Source organism: Nematolebias whitei, chromosome 13 (assembly GCF_014905685.2).
Source record: "Nematolebias whitei isolate Nwh7 chromosome 13, NemWhi1, whole genome shotgun sequence".
Lineage (NCBI taxonomy): Eukaryota > Metazoa > Chordata > Actinopteri > Cyprinodontiformes > Rivulidae > Nematolebias > Nematolebias whitei.
In genome coordinates, this window is record NC_056510.1 from 12,735,453 (window position 1) to 12,752,148 (window position 16,696).

The window sequence follows — 16,696 nt, forward strand, 5'->3', positions numbered from 1 at the left end:
GGGAAATACATCTTCCCTTGATTAAAAGGGAAACTGCTGAGTTTTATACTGCACTTTAGAAACAATCTGGTACAAAAAAATAAATAAATCATCAAGTTTCATTTACCATTATTAAGAAAAAAAAAAGGCTTCAACAGTGTAAATGCATACTGATAAATAACACATTTTATGAAATAATATTAAAAGGAAGTAAATCTCAGAATTACATTCATCAGTGGTCAAAGAAACGGCTTCACAACCTAGAAGCCCCAACAGTTCACAGCATTAGATAATCTTTAAGCACAAATTCCTGCATTATGACTTCCTTTACCAGTAGATGGGTTGATAACCATAACAGCATTTACACCTGATACACTGAATTATAAACATGGTCAATTATGACCATTATGTGGTGAGTCATACTTCTCTGCAAGATTTTATTAGACACTGGTTAATATGCATTTGCTAAAAACAAAAGTGTGGTTAGTTTTGAAGCAGGAGTTAAAGGACACAGGGTTTCTTAGTACACAGGAAAAATAATGGGACAAATTGCTACATGTAGTTCGCTTTGAATTGTGAAAGCCCATTTCCTTCCAACAAGAAACCAAATTATTGTCTTCACACCTAAAAAACACACAGGCAAACTGAAGCATGTTTCTTCCACACTGGCTGCAAACACCAGGTTGAAACATGTAGAAGAATATACTGTAGTTGCTACAACTTTTAACAAGCTGTAAGAGATTAAGATGGTAACCATCTTAAATGTGCTTTTGAGGTCAATAGCCTCCTTTTACAGAGGTGACAGTTCACTTTACCTAGCGTATGGAAAAGTCTGTATTACAAATTAAAATCAAAGAGGGGCAAAAAGAAAAAAGGTGTCTTGCAACACTTCGCATGCAGCTACATTACCGGATGTTTACGGAGTTCTTTTTTTCTAAAATTTAAACAAGAATATTAGTGGGATTTCTGCTCACGTTTGTTTTGCCAGTACTATATTATTAGGGCTGAGATTCAATATTAAAGATGCCCCGTGTTTGTTCTTGTCTGTTAAAAGACGAAACCAGAAATAACTCAAATCCTCATTTTGGTATGGATTCATCAGAAACAGTGTTAAAAACATTACGACCATCCTTAGTGTTTTTATTTTTTTATTTTTTTTATTGCAACATGATAGGATCATCACTAATACTTTGAAAAAAATCTAAATACGTTTTTAGCATTGTACCCGTTATGGCACCCTGATTTAATTGTTTTAACTACTTTTATTTTAACTGCATTTTTACTGTAGTTTATTTTTATTGCTGTCTGTACTTTATATGTTCTGTCTGGAACAGGTCCCTCTTGTAAACGAGTCCTCGTGGCTCAATGAGACTAGCCTGTATAAATAAAAGGTTAAGTGAATGAATGAATGAATGAATGTTAATGACTTCAGTTGTAAGATAATTATGACATTTCAATAAGTTGTCCCAATTCTATACACGTTGTGCAACTTAAGTATGGCTTTGACTTTTTTGCAAGACTGACAAACATGAACTGTTCAAGTGTTATAGCAGTAAGTCAGTTATAATAGTAGCCTTCGAGTTTAATTTACAGGTAGGTATGGGTGGAATCCAAGCTTTTAAGCTCAACAGAAACCCTTCAGCTTCCACTTATAACCGTTTAAAAACTACAAACAATATATTCTCACATAGCATAAATACTCATCACGGTCTGCTTATTAGACCTAAATAAAAGTATGCAGTAATACTAAAAATATATACTCAGAATATTACTGCATAATTTGGGTTGAAGTACTAGAAGTATAATTTAATAGTTAAATAAATACATAAGATACTGAAAAGAATGAACCATATAAAAAGATAAACCTTTAGATTTAGGAAAATAATAATAATACCTCTTACAAATTTGTGGCATTATGGTAAATTTTTGGATAGCTGTACCGAAGCAAAAATATAAGAGCGGGATCTTATTTTGATGTTGCAGAGGCTCCTTTTGCCTTTTTCAGCTGTGTGACACACGAGAAGCAATTAAATGAGTTGCATCTAAAGAAAAAAACAACATGCAAACTGGCACAGCAATTGGGCTAGTGCAGGTGTTACTTACGCCATCCTGATGAGCCAGGAACAACACAAAGACAGTGAGAAGAGGGGAGACACTTGAGTGCGGGTGAAATGAACAAGCAGGGATATGAAAACATGAACATAAGGACGTGTGTGTAGACATCAAGTAAAAAAAAAAAAACTTATGTAGCAAACAAAAACATTCCCATGCAAATCCTTACCCATTACAGCTTGAAAACATCCACCGTGTAATAATTTACTTCATATATGTAGTAAAACAAGTTCTTTCCCCTCCCATGAAAAGCTAAATTTAGAGTGTGGCCATTTCCCATCTGTAAAATTTGCAACGAAAATCATTACACCCCAGGGGGCTAACGAGCTGATCTAATCAGAGCTCAGTGCGGTTTTCTTGTGGATAAGCTCAGGTGCTAGGCAAGCAAATGGCTCGAGGCAAATCCTTTCGAGTTTAGGGTTGTTTTATTTATTATTATTTTTTTTTTTTTAAGTTTGTCCTTGTGGCTCATCAAGAAATAGAGATTGTTTGATCGGCCAAGTCCCTTACCTCAAAAATTTCAAAGCCATAAATGTCCAGCACACCCATAACCTTGTGGCGAGTTTTAGCTTGTGCCTGCAGGTAAACAAATTCAGAACAAGAAATCACAAAAGTTAATACCAGTTTGCCATTTTTTTTTAATAAAACCAGACTGAAATAATTAGGATTACTAATGATAATTACTTACTCTTATGGTCTCGTTGATCCTGGTAATTAACCAGCTGAACAGGCGACTATAGAGATTTTTGGCAAGGGCATCTCGGGCATAGTAGGCCTGTGAAAACACACATTAAGTGTGAAAATTAAGCAACTTGTATAAAATACAGCCTTTATTCCCCACCATTTGCAGAACCAATATATAAAAAAGCGCAACTTAAACAATATTTTAGTGCTAGGACTAAACCAACCAACTGAGATCAAACATGAAGGTTTTTACCATGTCAGGTTTTTTTTTTTTTTTTTTTTGGACAGACATTTCAGTAGCCTTCATGTTGTGTGACCACTTTTGAATGAACTTCCTAACCTCTCAAATGTGACCTACATTTGATTTTCCAGGAGGATGACTGTTCATTTATAATGCAGATATTTTCATGTAGCATTGACGTGAACTGAAGTTGACAGTCGCTAGAGCGAGTTAATGGAAAGAAACGACTCGTTTTTCTTTGCACCAATTCAAAGTGTGTGTGTATGCAGACTAACAGGTAGAAATAAAATAAGCAGTTTGAACTGGTTTGCGGCAGAGTTGTAACTTTCTGACCTGGGCCACATTCAGGGTGGTGGAAACTTTCTCCATCTTGGCCTCAACCGTTCGGTAGCTGAAGGCTCTCTCCAGCACAGACTGTTCAATTCCCAGGAGCTCACACATTTCCTTCAAATCTGCAAGGACAAGAAAAGGAAACATTTGCCAACTACCATTTCTGCCAGGGCTACAGTGAATTAACAGCAGAATTAAACACAGGTCTAAGGATCTTTTGTATTTATGTACAAAATATTGCAGCTGAATAATAACTCAAGGACTGCAAACAGGTGAAACTAACAGATGGAATTGTTTAAGACGTGTATACTGAACATGAACTGTGACCAAAGGGAAAATATACAGTAAGCAATTATAAAGTCAAAAATCTGAGTGAAATGTTATGTAATTTTACAATATTTAAAGGCTATATTAAATGGCAGTAACCTACAGCAAGAAATTGCTGTTGTCATGGAAATACGTAAAATAAATTTGCCTAAAGAACAACAACTGTAGGAATGATTAATCATAGTTTGTCCAACATAAATTTACAGTGAGCCACATCACAAAATTAAAATAGCCAACAAGGAATTGTAGCTTTAGACAGGACCAAGATGTGACCAGAAAGTCTGAAATTTATAAAATAATCAAAGACAAAAATACAACAAATGGATGCAATTAGCCTAAAACTTATTAAAAACACGTGTAAAGGTGCTAAATTTACCATTTTTGTCCTTAACACGACTCTCGTCAATGCCGTTGCAGCGCAACTCTGGTTTGAACTCAATATTGCCGAGCTTCAACACGGCTGCTACCAGCTCCAACACTGACTGCATTTCATTTTCCATAAAGCCCACGATTTGCATGGCATTCTGTGGAGGAGTAAACATGAAAAACACAAGCCATGACTTGACAAATGTTTGTAGAAAACAGGACAACAGCTGCAGAACAAAAAGCAATACATGCAAAACTGATAAATGGTGACTGCAAACAAGCAACTGCTATAAAAATTCATTAATATAGTTTTCCATCAAAGCTGTGTCTTGCTTATGTTTGACGAGACTTCTTTACAAGGAGCTTCAAACACTACTTTGAGGTTTAATGAAACTTAAAATAAATCATTGGATGTACATCTAAACCAGAATAACTACTGGAGTTGATTCAAGATGGCTGCCAAAGTGGCCTTTGTAAACAAATAGCTATGACTCAGTCAATTTTAATAAAAATAAAATAAAAAAAAAAGCTAAAATTTGGTGCATTAATACTCAAGACACTAAATATTTGTAATAAATTAGAACTTTGCAAGTAATAACTAGTAAGTTAACCATGTCCATTTCAAAATGTCTCATGAACTAAATATTAAGGAACCTCTCAAATTGCAACTTCTGCAACTTTAATTTCTGGAGCCAATCCAATTCAAGATGGTCACCACTTTGTAAAACTAGCAGAGTTGTAGCAAATTTTGCTTTTCCTGACAGTGAGCTAAAGACTGAGATTGGCAATAACAGCCGAGAGTCATCCTCAATCTGTGAATCTCAAGATCATAAAAATTGCAAGACATTGTGCATAACCGCTATAATGATGTCCCTTCTTGGTATAAGATATTTACTTGGACCCTCTAGCATAAAAGGAGTGGATAACGGCAGGCGTCCCTTCACAGAATCTCAGCCTAATTTAAACCTACATTTGTCAGTCTCCGAGTGTGGAACAATCAGAACTGTTCAATTGATTTGTTTATCCAAAAAACTCTTGAATCAAAAAAAGAAAACTAGTATTAATTAGGGATGCGCAATTATTCTTGGCATGGTATCGTTAGATTATGGCGTTAAAGTTCAACATCGAAAATTACATCAAAACAACATACAAAGGCACCGTTTTTGTACGACAACCCAGTGACAAGGCTGCCTGCAGCGGCAGCACAACATGATGACATCACACGCGCCTACCTGATCTGATCACAGTAGAGGGCAAGAAGTCGAAATGTCGGCGGTGTGGAAGGTTTTTTTTTCCCCCAGTTGAGGATGTCAGATTCTCAAGATTTTTGGACTACACTGAGCCACGCTACATTATCCCCAGTCAGATATATTTTTCCGACATAGCCTTAATAGAGTTACAAGCTGTCATTTCCAACATCATTGAGAAGCTACTAGCCGATAGCACTTGAGTGAGTTACCACAGTTGTTTGGACGTCATATTAGCCCCGTTAGCATGAATAGTCTTACGGCACAATGAATAGACAAACACTTTGAACTTAAAATGGCTGTCCTTCATGCACAAGTGTGCAGAGGATCCCACACTGCAGCTTGGAACCGGAACAAGCCTCCACAAGTGAGACAGTATCGCAGGTGACTAATGCCAATAAATAACATTTCACACAAGTTAAAAGTGCTATGCATATATGGCTGTTACTGTGAATATACATCACCAGCTGTTACACAATTTTGTAGCAAATAAGTCTAAATAAGAGAGCTATGTTCTGATAAGTACATAAAAATATTGGTATCCATATCTGCTATCGGCCAAATAAGTTACATATCTGACAAAAACCCAATATTGTGCATCCCTACCATTTATAAGTTCACCAAACAGGAAGTGATTTGATTTACTTATAATTAAATAAAAGTTTTAAATACATTAAAAACATGTTCAAGGCAGAATAGCTTCTTGAATTGCTACAGGGAACAAAGTGGTAGAGACTGTCCCACCATGTTTCCTGTGGTGAGACACAGCTGCGTGGGGGGATGCTTCAAGCTAATGAGAAGCAGGATGTGAAAAGCAGGGAAACAAGTACAGTAGAGAGCGACAGATCAGACTGCCAAGACTTATACAGCAGCTGAGAAAAGCATGCTGGAACAGGATTCAAGCACTGCAGTGCAGCAGACAACATCCTCCGTCTCATTCAGTGAGAATTAGAGAAAACAAAGACAAACAAAAACATGCAGGATGTTACATATGTGCACAGACATGCCCAAGTGCAGGGAAGACTATTGAAATTAGATTATTGCTTAAATGTTGGTCAATGCACAGGAAAGATTCCAAGTTTTATTTAAAACCAGCTTTTGTTTTCAATTTAAGGCCAAATTAATAGTTAACCTGGTTTTGCAATAAGGGTTGAGTTGTTTTAATAATAAAACATTTTACAAACTTTTCTGTCCAGGGGATTTAAAAAAATAAAATAAAAAAAATAAGATTACCACAGTAACATGACACGATCCAGTCAAAGGAACGTTGATGCTGAAAGTTGCTGCAGCGTGGTGCAGCTTGCGATTAGAGTGTGCGACTGTTTGGTTTTTGAGCCCAAAATAGAGTTCATGTCCATGCGGTTACCAGAGGTAATGGAAACATGCAGGGTGTATGCTTGTACAACTCACTCTGACAGTCCTGAAGTTTGCTGCATCGTCCAGCCCGCTGACCGCGGCCGAGTCCAGACTCAGATAGTTGTACTTGCTGAAGTCCCGGTCCAGCTTGAGCTTTTCTGCAACAAACACCATGCAGTTGCTTTTTAATCTGCATTTGCTCCAAGTATATTTAGTAAACAGGTGAACCACCTTATTTTCATACGTTACACACCTTTGCACCCAGAGCCAAGAGGCACTGATATAATATATAGCCTAGTGATTTTGCTTAAAACCCCTAAAAACATTGTACTATTTTTTTTTTTTTTTTAAGGGGAGCAATGTTTGCACAAATGAGTTATGGGGCTGTGAACAATTTTCTACAAGCTCAAATTCCACACGTAAAAGCCCCTTTAAAAAGTAAAAAATCTATTCCTCTTATGGGCGCACGTGTCAGATTTCATTACTGGTTGCATCAACTACAGCTGAACCCACCCCCTCTGAAGTGTGTACTCTAGGGGTCGATGACCATTATATTGTTTAACCGTGTTCAGGACACAAAACAATGCCTTCTGTGCACGGAGGTAAATAAAGGGGACACGTTTGATTGCCTGGCTTTGTCCTCTGTAGTGTTTGTTAGGCAGGAAGATTAAGTCATAAATGTGTATGCCATGTGTTCCTGCAGCTGCAGACCTGCTGCAGGACAAGTTTACACAAGATTTTTAATGAGCAACGACACAATGGTTACTACCGTCATGTTCACCATCTTAAAATAATTAGGAGCCTGGTTTCTCATTCACCATGGTTTTCCTCAGTTATATGGTTAGGCTCACTGCTACTTGTTAGATGTGCTTATTTTTATAATTTAAAATTAAAAACAAATGGGACTTACAACTAGAACACAGTTCAAATGTATATAAAGTTATTTTTTATGCATTTCAAACAAACCGTTCTCAAATTTGGAAGCATTTAAAGGGATGCTGATCCTTTTTGAAGTAATGTGTTGCTCTGACTCGTCAGAGCAACGAGGATGAAGAAAAGGGTCATCTTCAAAACAAAGCTAAGCTAATGGCTAACTAAACATTGGCTTTTTTGTCAATTCTCAGGCTTGAAGTCTCCCAGAAACACTGATGTGAAAGTACTTTACATAGGCTGCTATTAAACTTCTAGACTTTTGCATGACACCATTAGTTTGATGCGGTTTACTCAACCAAGCATGTCCATGTTACTACACAGATGCACAAGCTGAGCATAGACCGTTTAATCTGTTGTAAGGGTGCCAATATATGTATATACAATCTATGTTAATGTATACTTTTGAAACTAAGCCAAGTGTTCTTTCAGACATGACATTTGAGAAAAGCATTTTCTGATAATACAAAAAAATGAGAAACGAGCACTGGTTTAGCCATTAGCCTAGCTTGGATAAAGGCTTTTTTGCTCTATGACTGCTGTCACAACTGATAAGTTTATCTATTGTTACCCATTTGACAAAACAGCACTTTAAAAAAATAAAAATAAAAAAATAAAAAAAAAGACTAGACCCTTTAAATACAGCTATTCATTTCCCAAAACATTTTAAAATAAATTGCATAGATGAGTAATTTAGTATTTATAGAACGTACTGAGCGTATCATCTGAGGCTCCGGATAAGAGCTGGTAAAATATGTGGAAGTTCCTCTCGCCTCTTGGCTGTTTCACCACACGGGACTTCTCCAGCAGATCTAAAGATAAAAAAAGGAAATTGTGATACATGGATACTTAAACGGTTTTACAGAGGAAAATAAATAAAAATATCCCCAGAGGTGCCTGACTGGCAATATGTAGCTGTCCACACAAAGAGCAAGGAGGACTGACACAGGTTGAAAGGTTGTCAGTTGATTCATTTATGCTGCCAAAAGAACCAAATGTTGCACATGTGTGCAAACACGATGTGCAAGAAGGGAAAAACACCAGGCTCATCGTTTTCTTGGGTTTCTGACCAAGTGCAAAAGTACTTTGAGTAAAGAAGTGCCTCGTCCAGTCGCTGCGTTACATTAAGTGTCAGAGCCGCTTTACTGTTAGTTGAACTGAACAGAAGCTTAATTTGCCTTTTTAGAAACCTTTTCTTCATTTTAGGAAACTTATAAGTTTATATTACACTCTTTCCTGTGTTTTAGAGAATCACCCACATGAAATACCATTGCAACCATGATTGAGTTTCCAGCCCTGAGGGGAAAACGCACAAAAAAAACTGTTCCAATATTTAGACTAAACTGACTCATGTTGGTGTGCGCAGACAGAAGTGATAGTTTGCAATACAAATCACAGATATTCTGCAAAATGTGTATTATCAAGCCATGCAGACAGATGTGAAGATGTGAGGGTTTGATGTGGATCCGGCTAAATGGGATTCTCTGACACCCACTGTCCATGAATCGCATAAGTGGCACTTAGGAGCAAGCCCATCAATAATACATCCATGACCGAGAGACTGGCAGCAGTGACATGGAACTATAATCAAAGACGTACAGAGAGGAGAAACCACTGAAGAGTCACTTTTTACATTTCAGTGCATTTCTCTTTACCTTAACATGCAGTAGAAAGGTTTTGATACTAAAATGGCAAACATTGAAAAACAAAGGCAGTTAAAGCTCCAGTGGTGCTAAAAGGGACTCAATCAGTTGAGTGCATAATATTGGACATCTGGCTTTTGCAAAAACAAGCAAACACTTAAGTGTCTTACTGACAACATGCTTCCTATAATGTATTAATGTCCATTTACATTTCCAAATATGGAGATGTTTTCTGTCATTTTAGCTAAAAAGTTACCCATGTCTTTCTACTACTATAACCACATGTTTTGGTATAGGATTTTAAATAGCCAAATCAATAATTCTGGGGTATTGTCATCTGGAGCTTCAGAGGTTTACACAGGAAAACGATAAGCTGCAAATAAAACAATTTATCCTAATCTGCATTGTTGCAGTGTTCACATCTGTCTTACTTTCTGGGGAAGTCAACTTGCTGAATGAGGCACAGGACAGTGGCCCTACTTGACAGACGGACGCTGGTGTCTGAGTGACTCAGGAGAGCAAACAGAGCTTCATTTGTGTCTAGGCCATGGGCTTCAGTCTTTGTGAATAATGTTTTGTCTAGATCAGCTACCCCGCCAGAGGCCACAGAAACAGAAGCAAGATCATATCAAAACAGGAAAGCAAAATCTGGAGGGAGAGAACGTCAGCAATGGGATTGAAGGTTTTGTTCAGTCTAATTTTACATCATACAAAATGTTTCCGAAAAGATTCAAAGGAAAGTTTAAATAATATTTGTAAACAAAATGTAGATTAAGACAGCAAAGAGTTGATGAGTATTAAACATATTTTGGGATTTTAGACAAATTTGAAGTTTCGCACCAGCACCACCTTGTTACACCAAGTCTTGTGACTGACAAGACAAGCATCTCTGTGGGCTGTGACAGTCTCCAAAAGGTTTCAAAACCTCCATGGGGTTAACCGCTTAAATTTTATGAGGCAAATTTTCACTCAACAGAATTGTAGCAGATATCAGCAGCCCATCCCAATTGTTCCCGAGCTGTATTTTGACAAAACGAAAGGGAGCCGTCCTCCAACAGAAAACAGAGGGTACTGTCCAGCTCTAAAAATCGTATCAGTGATAAGTATTGAAAAACTGGCCCAAATCTGATTTCATTGTAAAAAAGCACTAGTAGAATAAATCAAACATGGGGGTGGCAGCCTAAATGAGTGCAAGCCAGCAGAGGTGGGTACGGTGTGGGCTGGTGGGCAGCAAACAATCTGAATAACTAAAATTACAATGGTGCAAGTTGTGCACACAAAAATAAGCCATAAAATGAAAAGCCAGTTTTGAACAATCAAATTTGAACCGTTTCAGCCAACACTAAAATACGAACTTTAATTTAGACAGTGAGTGTATGTTACTAATGGTGCAAGTTCAAATGTGCATGCCTAAATGTTTCAAACGAACTGTGTAAGCAAACAGCACAACAGCCTAGTAAGAGCTGAAACAAGATGCAGTGATTATAAATCAGTAAGAGTAAAGTACAATAATTTATTACCATATATTACACAATACTTCTCAAAATTAAAGTATTACTCACAGTTGCTGATGACTCCACCCAGTGGATCTCCTTTGAAGTCAAACTCAATGTCCATGTACTTCCCCTGAGGGTCAGAGTGCAACAGTTAAGATGTAAACTTTTATGTTCTGCCTTTTATCAGGTGTTCTTTGTTCCCCCCCAAAGAAAAACCCAGCTCAGGAGTTCAGGCTGAGATATTCTGTAAAGTAATTCAAGTTACAAATATCAAGTTCATTCTGAAAAAAAAAAAATAAATAAATAAAAACTATTTTGGGTCCCTTTTCTCTTTAAAGTAGACGGAACAGTGAGTCTTGTGTGTTTGATCTTTTTCCCTCCCGTTCTCCTCTGATTTATTATTAGCAGACAGGTCACTGGATGAGGCCAAGCACTGCTGGTGAGCGGTTTCTAGCCAAACTCAATAATCCCTACACACTCAACAAAATGAAGTGGCGGCTCCATTCAGAATTTTATGATAAAGTGATTGAGCTTTAATAAGGTGGAGTCTGGGTAAGAAGAGCTGAGCTTTCTGGCAGATGTCAAGGTCACCTAAAAATAGCCAGATTGGAACTAGATTCCACCAAAATCTTTTAACTGCATGTCTAAGTACTGGAGTCGGTAGATGGTAAAGGTAGAAATATGAATGGAAAAAAAAAGTGTAAAGACGTGAAAGTGGAACGCATGTTGGCCTGCAAGCTGGTTCTTTGTGGATAAACCAGTTTTCATTTCAACTTAGAAGAATACAAAAGAAACGATGAATCATGCTGCATCAGGGAAGGAGGAACAACAACAACAACAAAAAGTTTTGGATGTTAAGAAAACTATGTAAATGACTAAGAAATTGCTTTTGAATAAGTCTATGTGAGCAATATTATGAGAACTGCAAGTTCATATGAATGTCGTTTTAAATTTAAAAAAAAAAGGATGCAACATGCCTTTCTGTACATACACACCCTGCTAGTGTGATAATGTTTTATCAGGAAAATTAATACCATAGTAATCCCCTTTGATGAGGTCATTGCCTGGGAACTTGTCTGGATTTTTTACCCTTTATTTAAAAAAAAAAAAAAAGTAGTCTATTTTTCCCATGATGCCATTTACGTGGCATCTGTTTGCAACTGGTCATGCATCCTCATTTAAAAAACAAAAAACAAAAAAAAAAAAAAAAAACAAACACTCCCAGCCAATTCAGACTAGCAAAAATAAATGTAATGTATACAAAAATGCATAAAACTTGCCTAACCAAATATCTTGGCAAATGATACTTTGCTTTTTTTTTTCTTTTTTTTTTCCTGTGCTTTGTATTCATGAGTTGCATTCTGCATCATTTAATGAAACAACGTTTGTAAAGTGACCTTGTTAAATCAGAGTACAGCGCATTTACCAAGGCTATACATTATGTGCAAGTTTAATATACGAAGAGCAAAAACAGTGCTGTAGCTGAAACACTATGTAGGCTGCAGCAAAGTTCATGCTCAATAATCCAGGTATACAATCCAACATTTTTCAGTCAGGTCATCTGGACAGTTTATTTTTTTGCGCTGAAACGTTGTAGGCTGCTATACTCTGCAGATCCAATACATAATCACTATGAGAGCAGAAAGATTCAACAGGCCGAGAGGCCTTGCTCAGCTTTACAGTCTCAAAACATTGTACACCTCTAAAATGGTATGCATCTAATGCATCCATTTTCAGTGATTATCAAAGCAGTGATTTAGTGTGGGTTAAATATTTCAGTGTGAACTTGATTTAAGAAAAAAAAAAAAAAAAAAAAAAAAAAAAAGTGACTTTTGCTTTTGCTGTTGATCCAGAGGTATCATTTTGTGACAATGGATTCAGTTTGGGAAGCTCAAGTTCAGTTTACGAACAGACAAAATTCCACGAGTGTGTTGCAGTGAAACTGTAAATGACAAAGGAAATAAGATTCATGAACACCAAGTTAATTTTGAAAAATGAAACAAAGGGAAAATACAAACAACAATTACTCGTTTTGCATAATGACTGAGCAAAGAAATCTGAAAACCACCATTTTGTAGAACAAAAACCCAGGTTTTGGATACTTACAAATCTTGAAGAGTTGTCATTGCGTACGGTTTTGGCGTTTCCAAATGCTTAAGGAAAAAAAAAAAAAAACAAGAATGTTGACAAAAAAAATTTAAGTCAGGAAAAAAATAAATAAAAGGAGGTACAGTTGAGATAAAAAAATAAGTCTAATAATGTTTAACATTGTGCAGCACTTCAGCCAGCTGTCAATCAAAAAAAAAAAATCCATTTGTACCAATGACGTCCCATAATTCTGTATGGATTAGGAAAAGCAGCAGCGGCTTAGGAAGGGCTAAACCTTGATGCCATGCCACAATGAAGGCAAAGTGATTCCATGTGCCCTTGTGTATAAACAAAAAATGTTTTGAAGGAACTGATTAAATGTATTTGTCATCTGCATCAGTAAGCCATCTAAAAGAGTATTTTGTGCAACATTTTTTATTTGCTTAAAACCACATTTTCACTTTAAAATGATGTGAGTGCATCACATATCAGAGACATTAGCATAACAGCTTAATTACTGATAACAGCTGATTAATGTGTGTTAAGTATTTGGATTGTGTGAACGTGTGGGCTGCTAGTCTGGAACAACAGCAGCCAGAGGGGGTGGAAAGCAGAAAATAAGAGCATCAGATATTTTAGATACAAATCTAAAGACAAAACAGGGCACAGTGAATAGAATAGAGGATCACAAAGAAGAAAATTAAAAGAGAAAATGAAGCAGAGGTGCAAGGCATGATGGATCCATTGTGTTCAGCTGAATGAGCAGGTCCCCCTCATTTTGCTTCTTTTTAGTGCTGGGGCAGTTAAGATTGGAAGTCGCTAAGCTCTCACAGATGTGCAGGGTTTTCCACCAACAAGTCTACCTTACAGCTTCACCATTCATGGGCATTTCCTGTCCACTGCCCCCCCAATTAAAAAACAGCTGTTTCTGTGCCAGCACTGAGCTGCAGGAATGAATATGACAGTGGGAGTAGTGTACTGGCTAGTAAAAAAAAACAAAAAAAAAAGATTCATAGGACTACTAATGGCCTAATATTTTTAGTTTATGCGACTGATGTGTTGAATAGTCAAGTATTACTTGCATAAAAAAACAAAAAAAAAGTATATTTTCAAAGTGGTGTTACTTTTGGAGGTCAAAACCATATTGATAAACTGCTAAATGCTGCACTTTAAGTAACTAGTCCGTTGCACTGAAAACATTCATAGATTTCCCCCATTTCAGTCGTTTTTCCCTGCTGCACTTCAAGTGCAGCCGTCCGGTCAGCCTGTTGACACAGATTTGTCCAAATCTAAACTGCAGAATCCAACACTCAAAACTGGGAGGCAGCTCAAGTCGTCACTCACCCTCCAGCACAGGATTGGACTGCAGCAGCTGTTCCTTGACCTTATTCACCTCCTGGCCCTTCCCACACACTGCCGCCACGTATGACATCACCAGCTTACTGGCCTCTGAAATACAAAGAAATAAGCAGTATTGGATTTGATAGACATGGCAGGGAAACCAATGAGACCTGCCCATGCATTGCACCATTCCCCATAAAAATTCCCATTACATCAGCTCTGACACCCATGAGAGCAAATGAGGGCCCATGTTATAAGTGAAATTTGTTCAGCTGGATATTGACCACAGTTTCATCATACCACCATCATTCAAGCTACTGAGATGATTGGAAGGAAAACCCCTGGAAAAACAATCTGAATGTTGAAGAACATTGTTCACTCACTGCTCATGTTGGCACAGATTACATTTGAGCTGAGAGCGCACAATCCGAGTCTCTCCACAAATCAACTATGGTCATGACAAATGGGCTCAGAAAGAAAGCCTTTTTTTTTTTTTTTTTTGGAACAAGTGACAAGTGTGGTTTGATGGCGAGCATCGAGATCATCTATTGCAACCAGTGAGACCGTGACCCAGAACTGATGCGTGACCTGCCATGGGAGGACTGAAAAGCTCTACAGCAGTTGTCAGAGGCTGCTGATGAGGTTGGCAGACAAAAAGATAGACTTTTGTGGGGGGCGGCTAGATATCAAAAGTTAATACTTTACAATAAAAAAAAAAAAAAAAGTACAGTTTAATCCCCATTTCTGTAATCTGATTGCGGAAAAAATGTATTCCCTCAGTCATCTGTTGCAGAAATTAAAGCCATGTTGTGTTATCTTAAAATAAAGCATGCAACACATGTTTGTCAAGTTTTTTTTTTGCTTTTATACAAGTCACAAAAAAAAATTGAGCAGGAATAAAAAAAATAAATCCCCAAACATGAATGTCAATGACCCATATTGAAAGGGTAGAATTTAATGGTCCCATTCTGCTAAAAGCTCCAGGGCAGCTTAGATTACTGAAATCCAAATTTATCACAGACTTCACTGCAGCAGCTCTTTGGAGTTAAGAAAAGGCTTGTGGATCAAAGAAAAAATGATGGGCCAACTTAAATAGTTTCCTTTATTGCTTTGGTTTCTACATTTATGATTGTTGCATCACTACATTTCAAAGACATTTTTTAATGATTTGTGGTAACTGAAAGTCCTACGCAGAGTCAACAGCAGCTTTTTCTACAAACACGACTTCTTAGTTTTTGTTATTTGCTACTAACATGCTATTGGGAGATTTGCTGACGTTCATTGTGAACCAAGTGCCAGCCAGTGGCTATCATGGAAGCTCAAACAGCTAATCTGAAAACAAAAACATCACTGGATTGCGATAAATTTGACAAAGGTTGTCGCGTCAAATTTAAGCAAGAAAATAATTTGACAACGAAAGACGCAGGTTCGCGCCCAAGCCATTCCCACACGTTGTGGTGTCTGAGCAAGACTTCTACCAGTAATCCTCAATTGACCCCTGGGTGCTTACATAGCTGCCCACTACCCCACCTGGGTGTATCCCAGGTGTAATGGGTTAAATGGAGAGAACTAATTTCACCATGGCATGGGAACATACAATGACGGCAATCTCGGACTTCCCTTCAGGACAACATTTTATAATTGTGTATTGAAGAAGTCTCAAGTATTCTTTCCTTCTTTGTGCACTGCCAATTTGAAATTTTAATTACATGTAAAGGAGCACTATACCATAAGAAAAAAAAGCTTTCCCTCTAGGCATTTCTAAAGGCAAGGGGAAGTGCTACCAAGGATGGCAACACAAAAATAAAACAAGAACAAAGATGTAAAAAAAATGTCCTTTACCTAGAGGGATTTTACTTCTGGTTAAACGCTTACGTATGAAATTTAAGTTCTCTCGAGAAAATATGGGTGTTGCTTAATTTTTGATGCATGGGATATGAATAAACCAGAAAACCATAACATCAATACAGTGTGTTGCTGGTGTTTTGATACATCTACCACTACATCCCTCACAGGTCAGCTTCTTTCATGTTTCATGCACAAACATGATCTCCAATGAAACGAGCCTCAGATTGTCTGGCTGATTCAATCCAAACCTCCAATGTGACCTCGTTCTTTGGGGTGGGGGGTGTTTTGACTGCAAGTTGAACAGAGCACCACAAAGAACACCAAAAGACTGATTTTTCCTCCGGGGGGGAGGGGCAGATAAAAAACAAAAAAAAAAAAAAAAGGACTTCTGAAAATAATGTTTTACAAGTATATTTTTCCCCTCACATAGCTGCTCAGAACAGATGTGTTACAGTAAGCAGCAGCATTAAGGTATCATTTTGTCCCAAGGTATGAACATGTCCGTGTGAACAGCAGGATGGATGACTGACTTTGCTCAGGCTGCACAAACATCAGATTTATGTTTAAAAATCAGTTTATTGGGGTAGACTGAACTGTCATTTCCAGTCTAACCGAATCAGATTTGGGCGCCAAGACACAGTGGTGGTGGTAATGGTGCAGATGTTAAGTTAATTCTTCCCAACCATCACTTTTACAGAAGCCTCCCAC

At 37.4% G+C, this 16,696-nt stretch overlaps 1 protein-coding gene across 4 annotated transcripts in view; it reads right to left on the reverse strand.

Annotated features, from left to right (window-relative positions):
- Positions 1-16,696, reverse strand: part of myo1b (myosin IB) — a 61,334-nt gene that overhangs the window by 18,310 nt on the left and 26,328 nt on the right. For all 4 annotated transcript variants that reach the window (XM_037686872.1, XM_037686871.1, XM_037686870.1 and 1 more), the window contains 9 exons: positions 14,144-14,248; positions 12,818-12,864; positions 10,778-10,841; positions 8,286-8,384; positions 6,697-6,800; positions 4,050-4,197; positions 3,350-3,468; positions 2,780-2,866; positions 2,602-2,667 (listed from right to left, as the gene is read on the reverse strand). In XM_037686872.1, the coding sequence (XP_037542800.1) occupies positions 2,602-2,667; positions 2,780-2,866; positions 3,350-3,468; positions 4,050-4,197; positions 6,697-6,800; positions 8,286-8,384; positions 10,778-10,841; positions 12,818-12,864; positions 14,144-14,248 (839 nt within the window). The remainder of the gene's footprint in view (positions 1-2,601; positions 2,668-2,779; positions 2,867-3,349; positions 3,469-4,049; positions 4,198-6,696; positions 6,801-8,285; positions 8,385-10,777; positions 10,842-12,817; positions 12,865-14,143; positions 14,249-16,696) is intronic.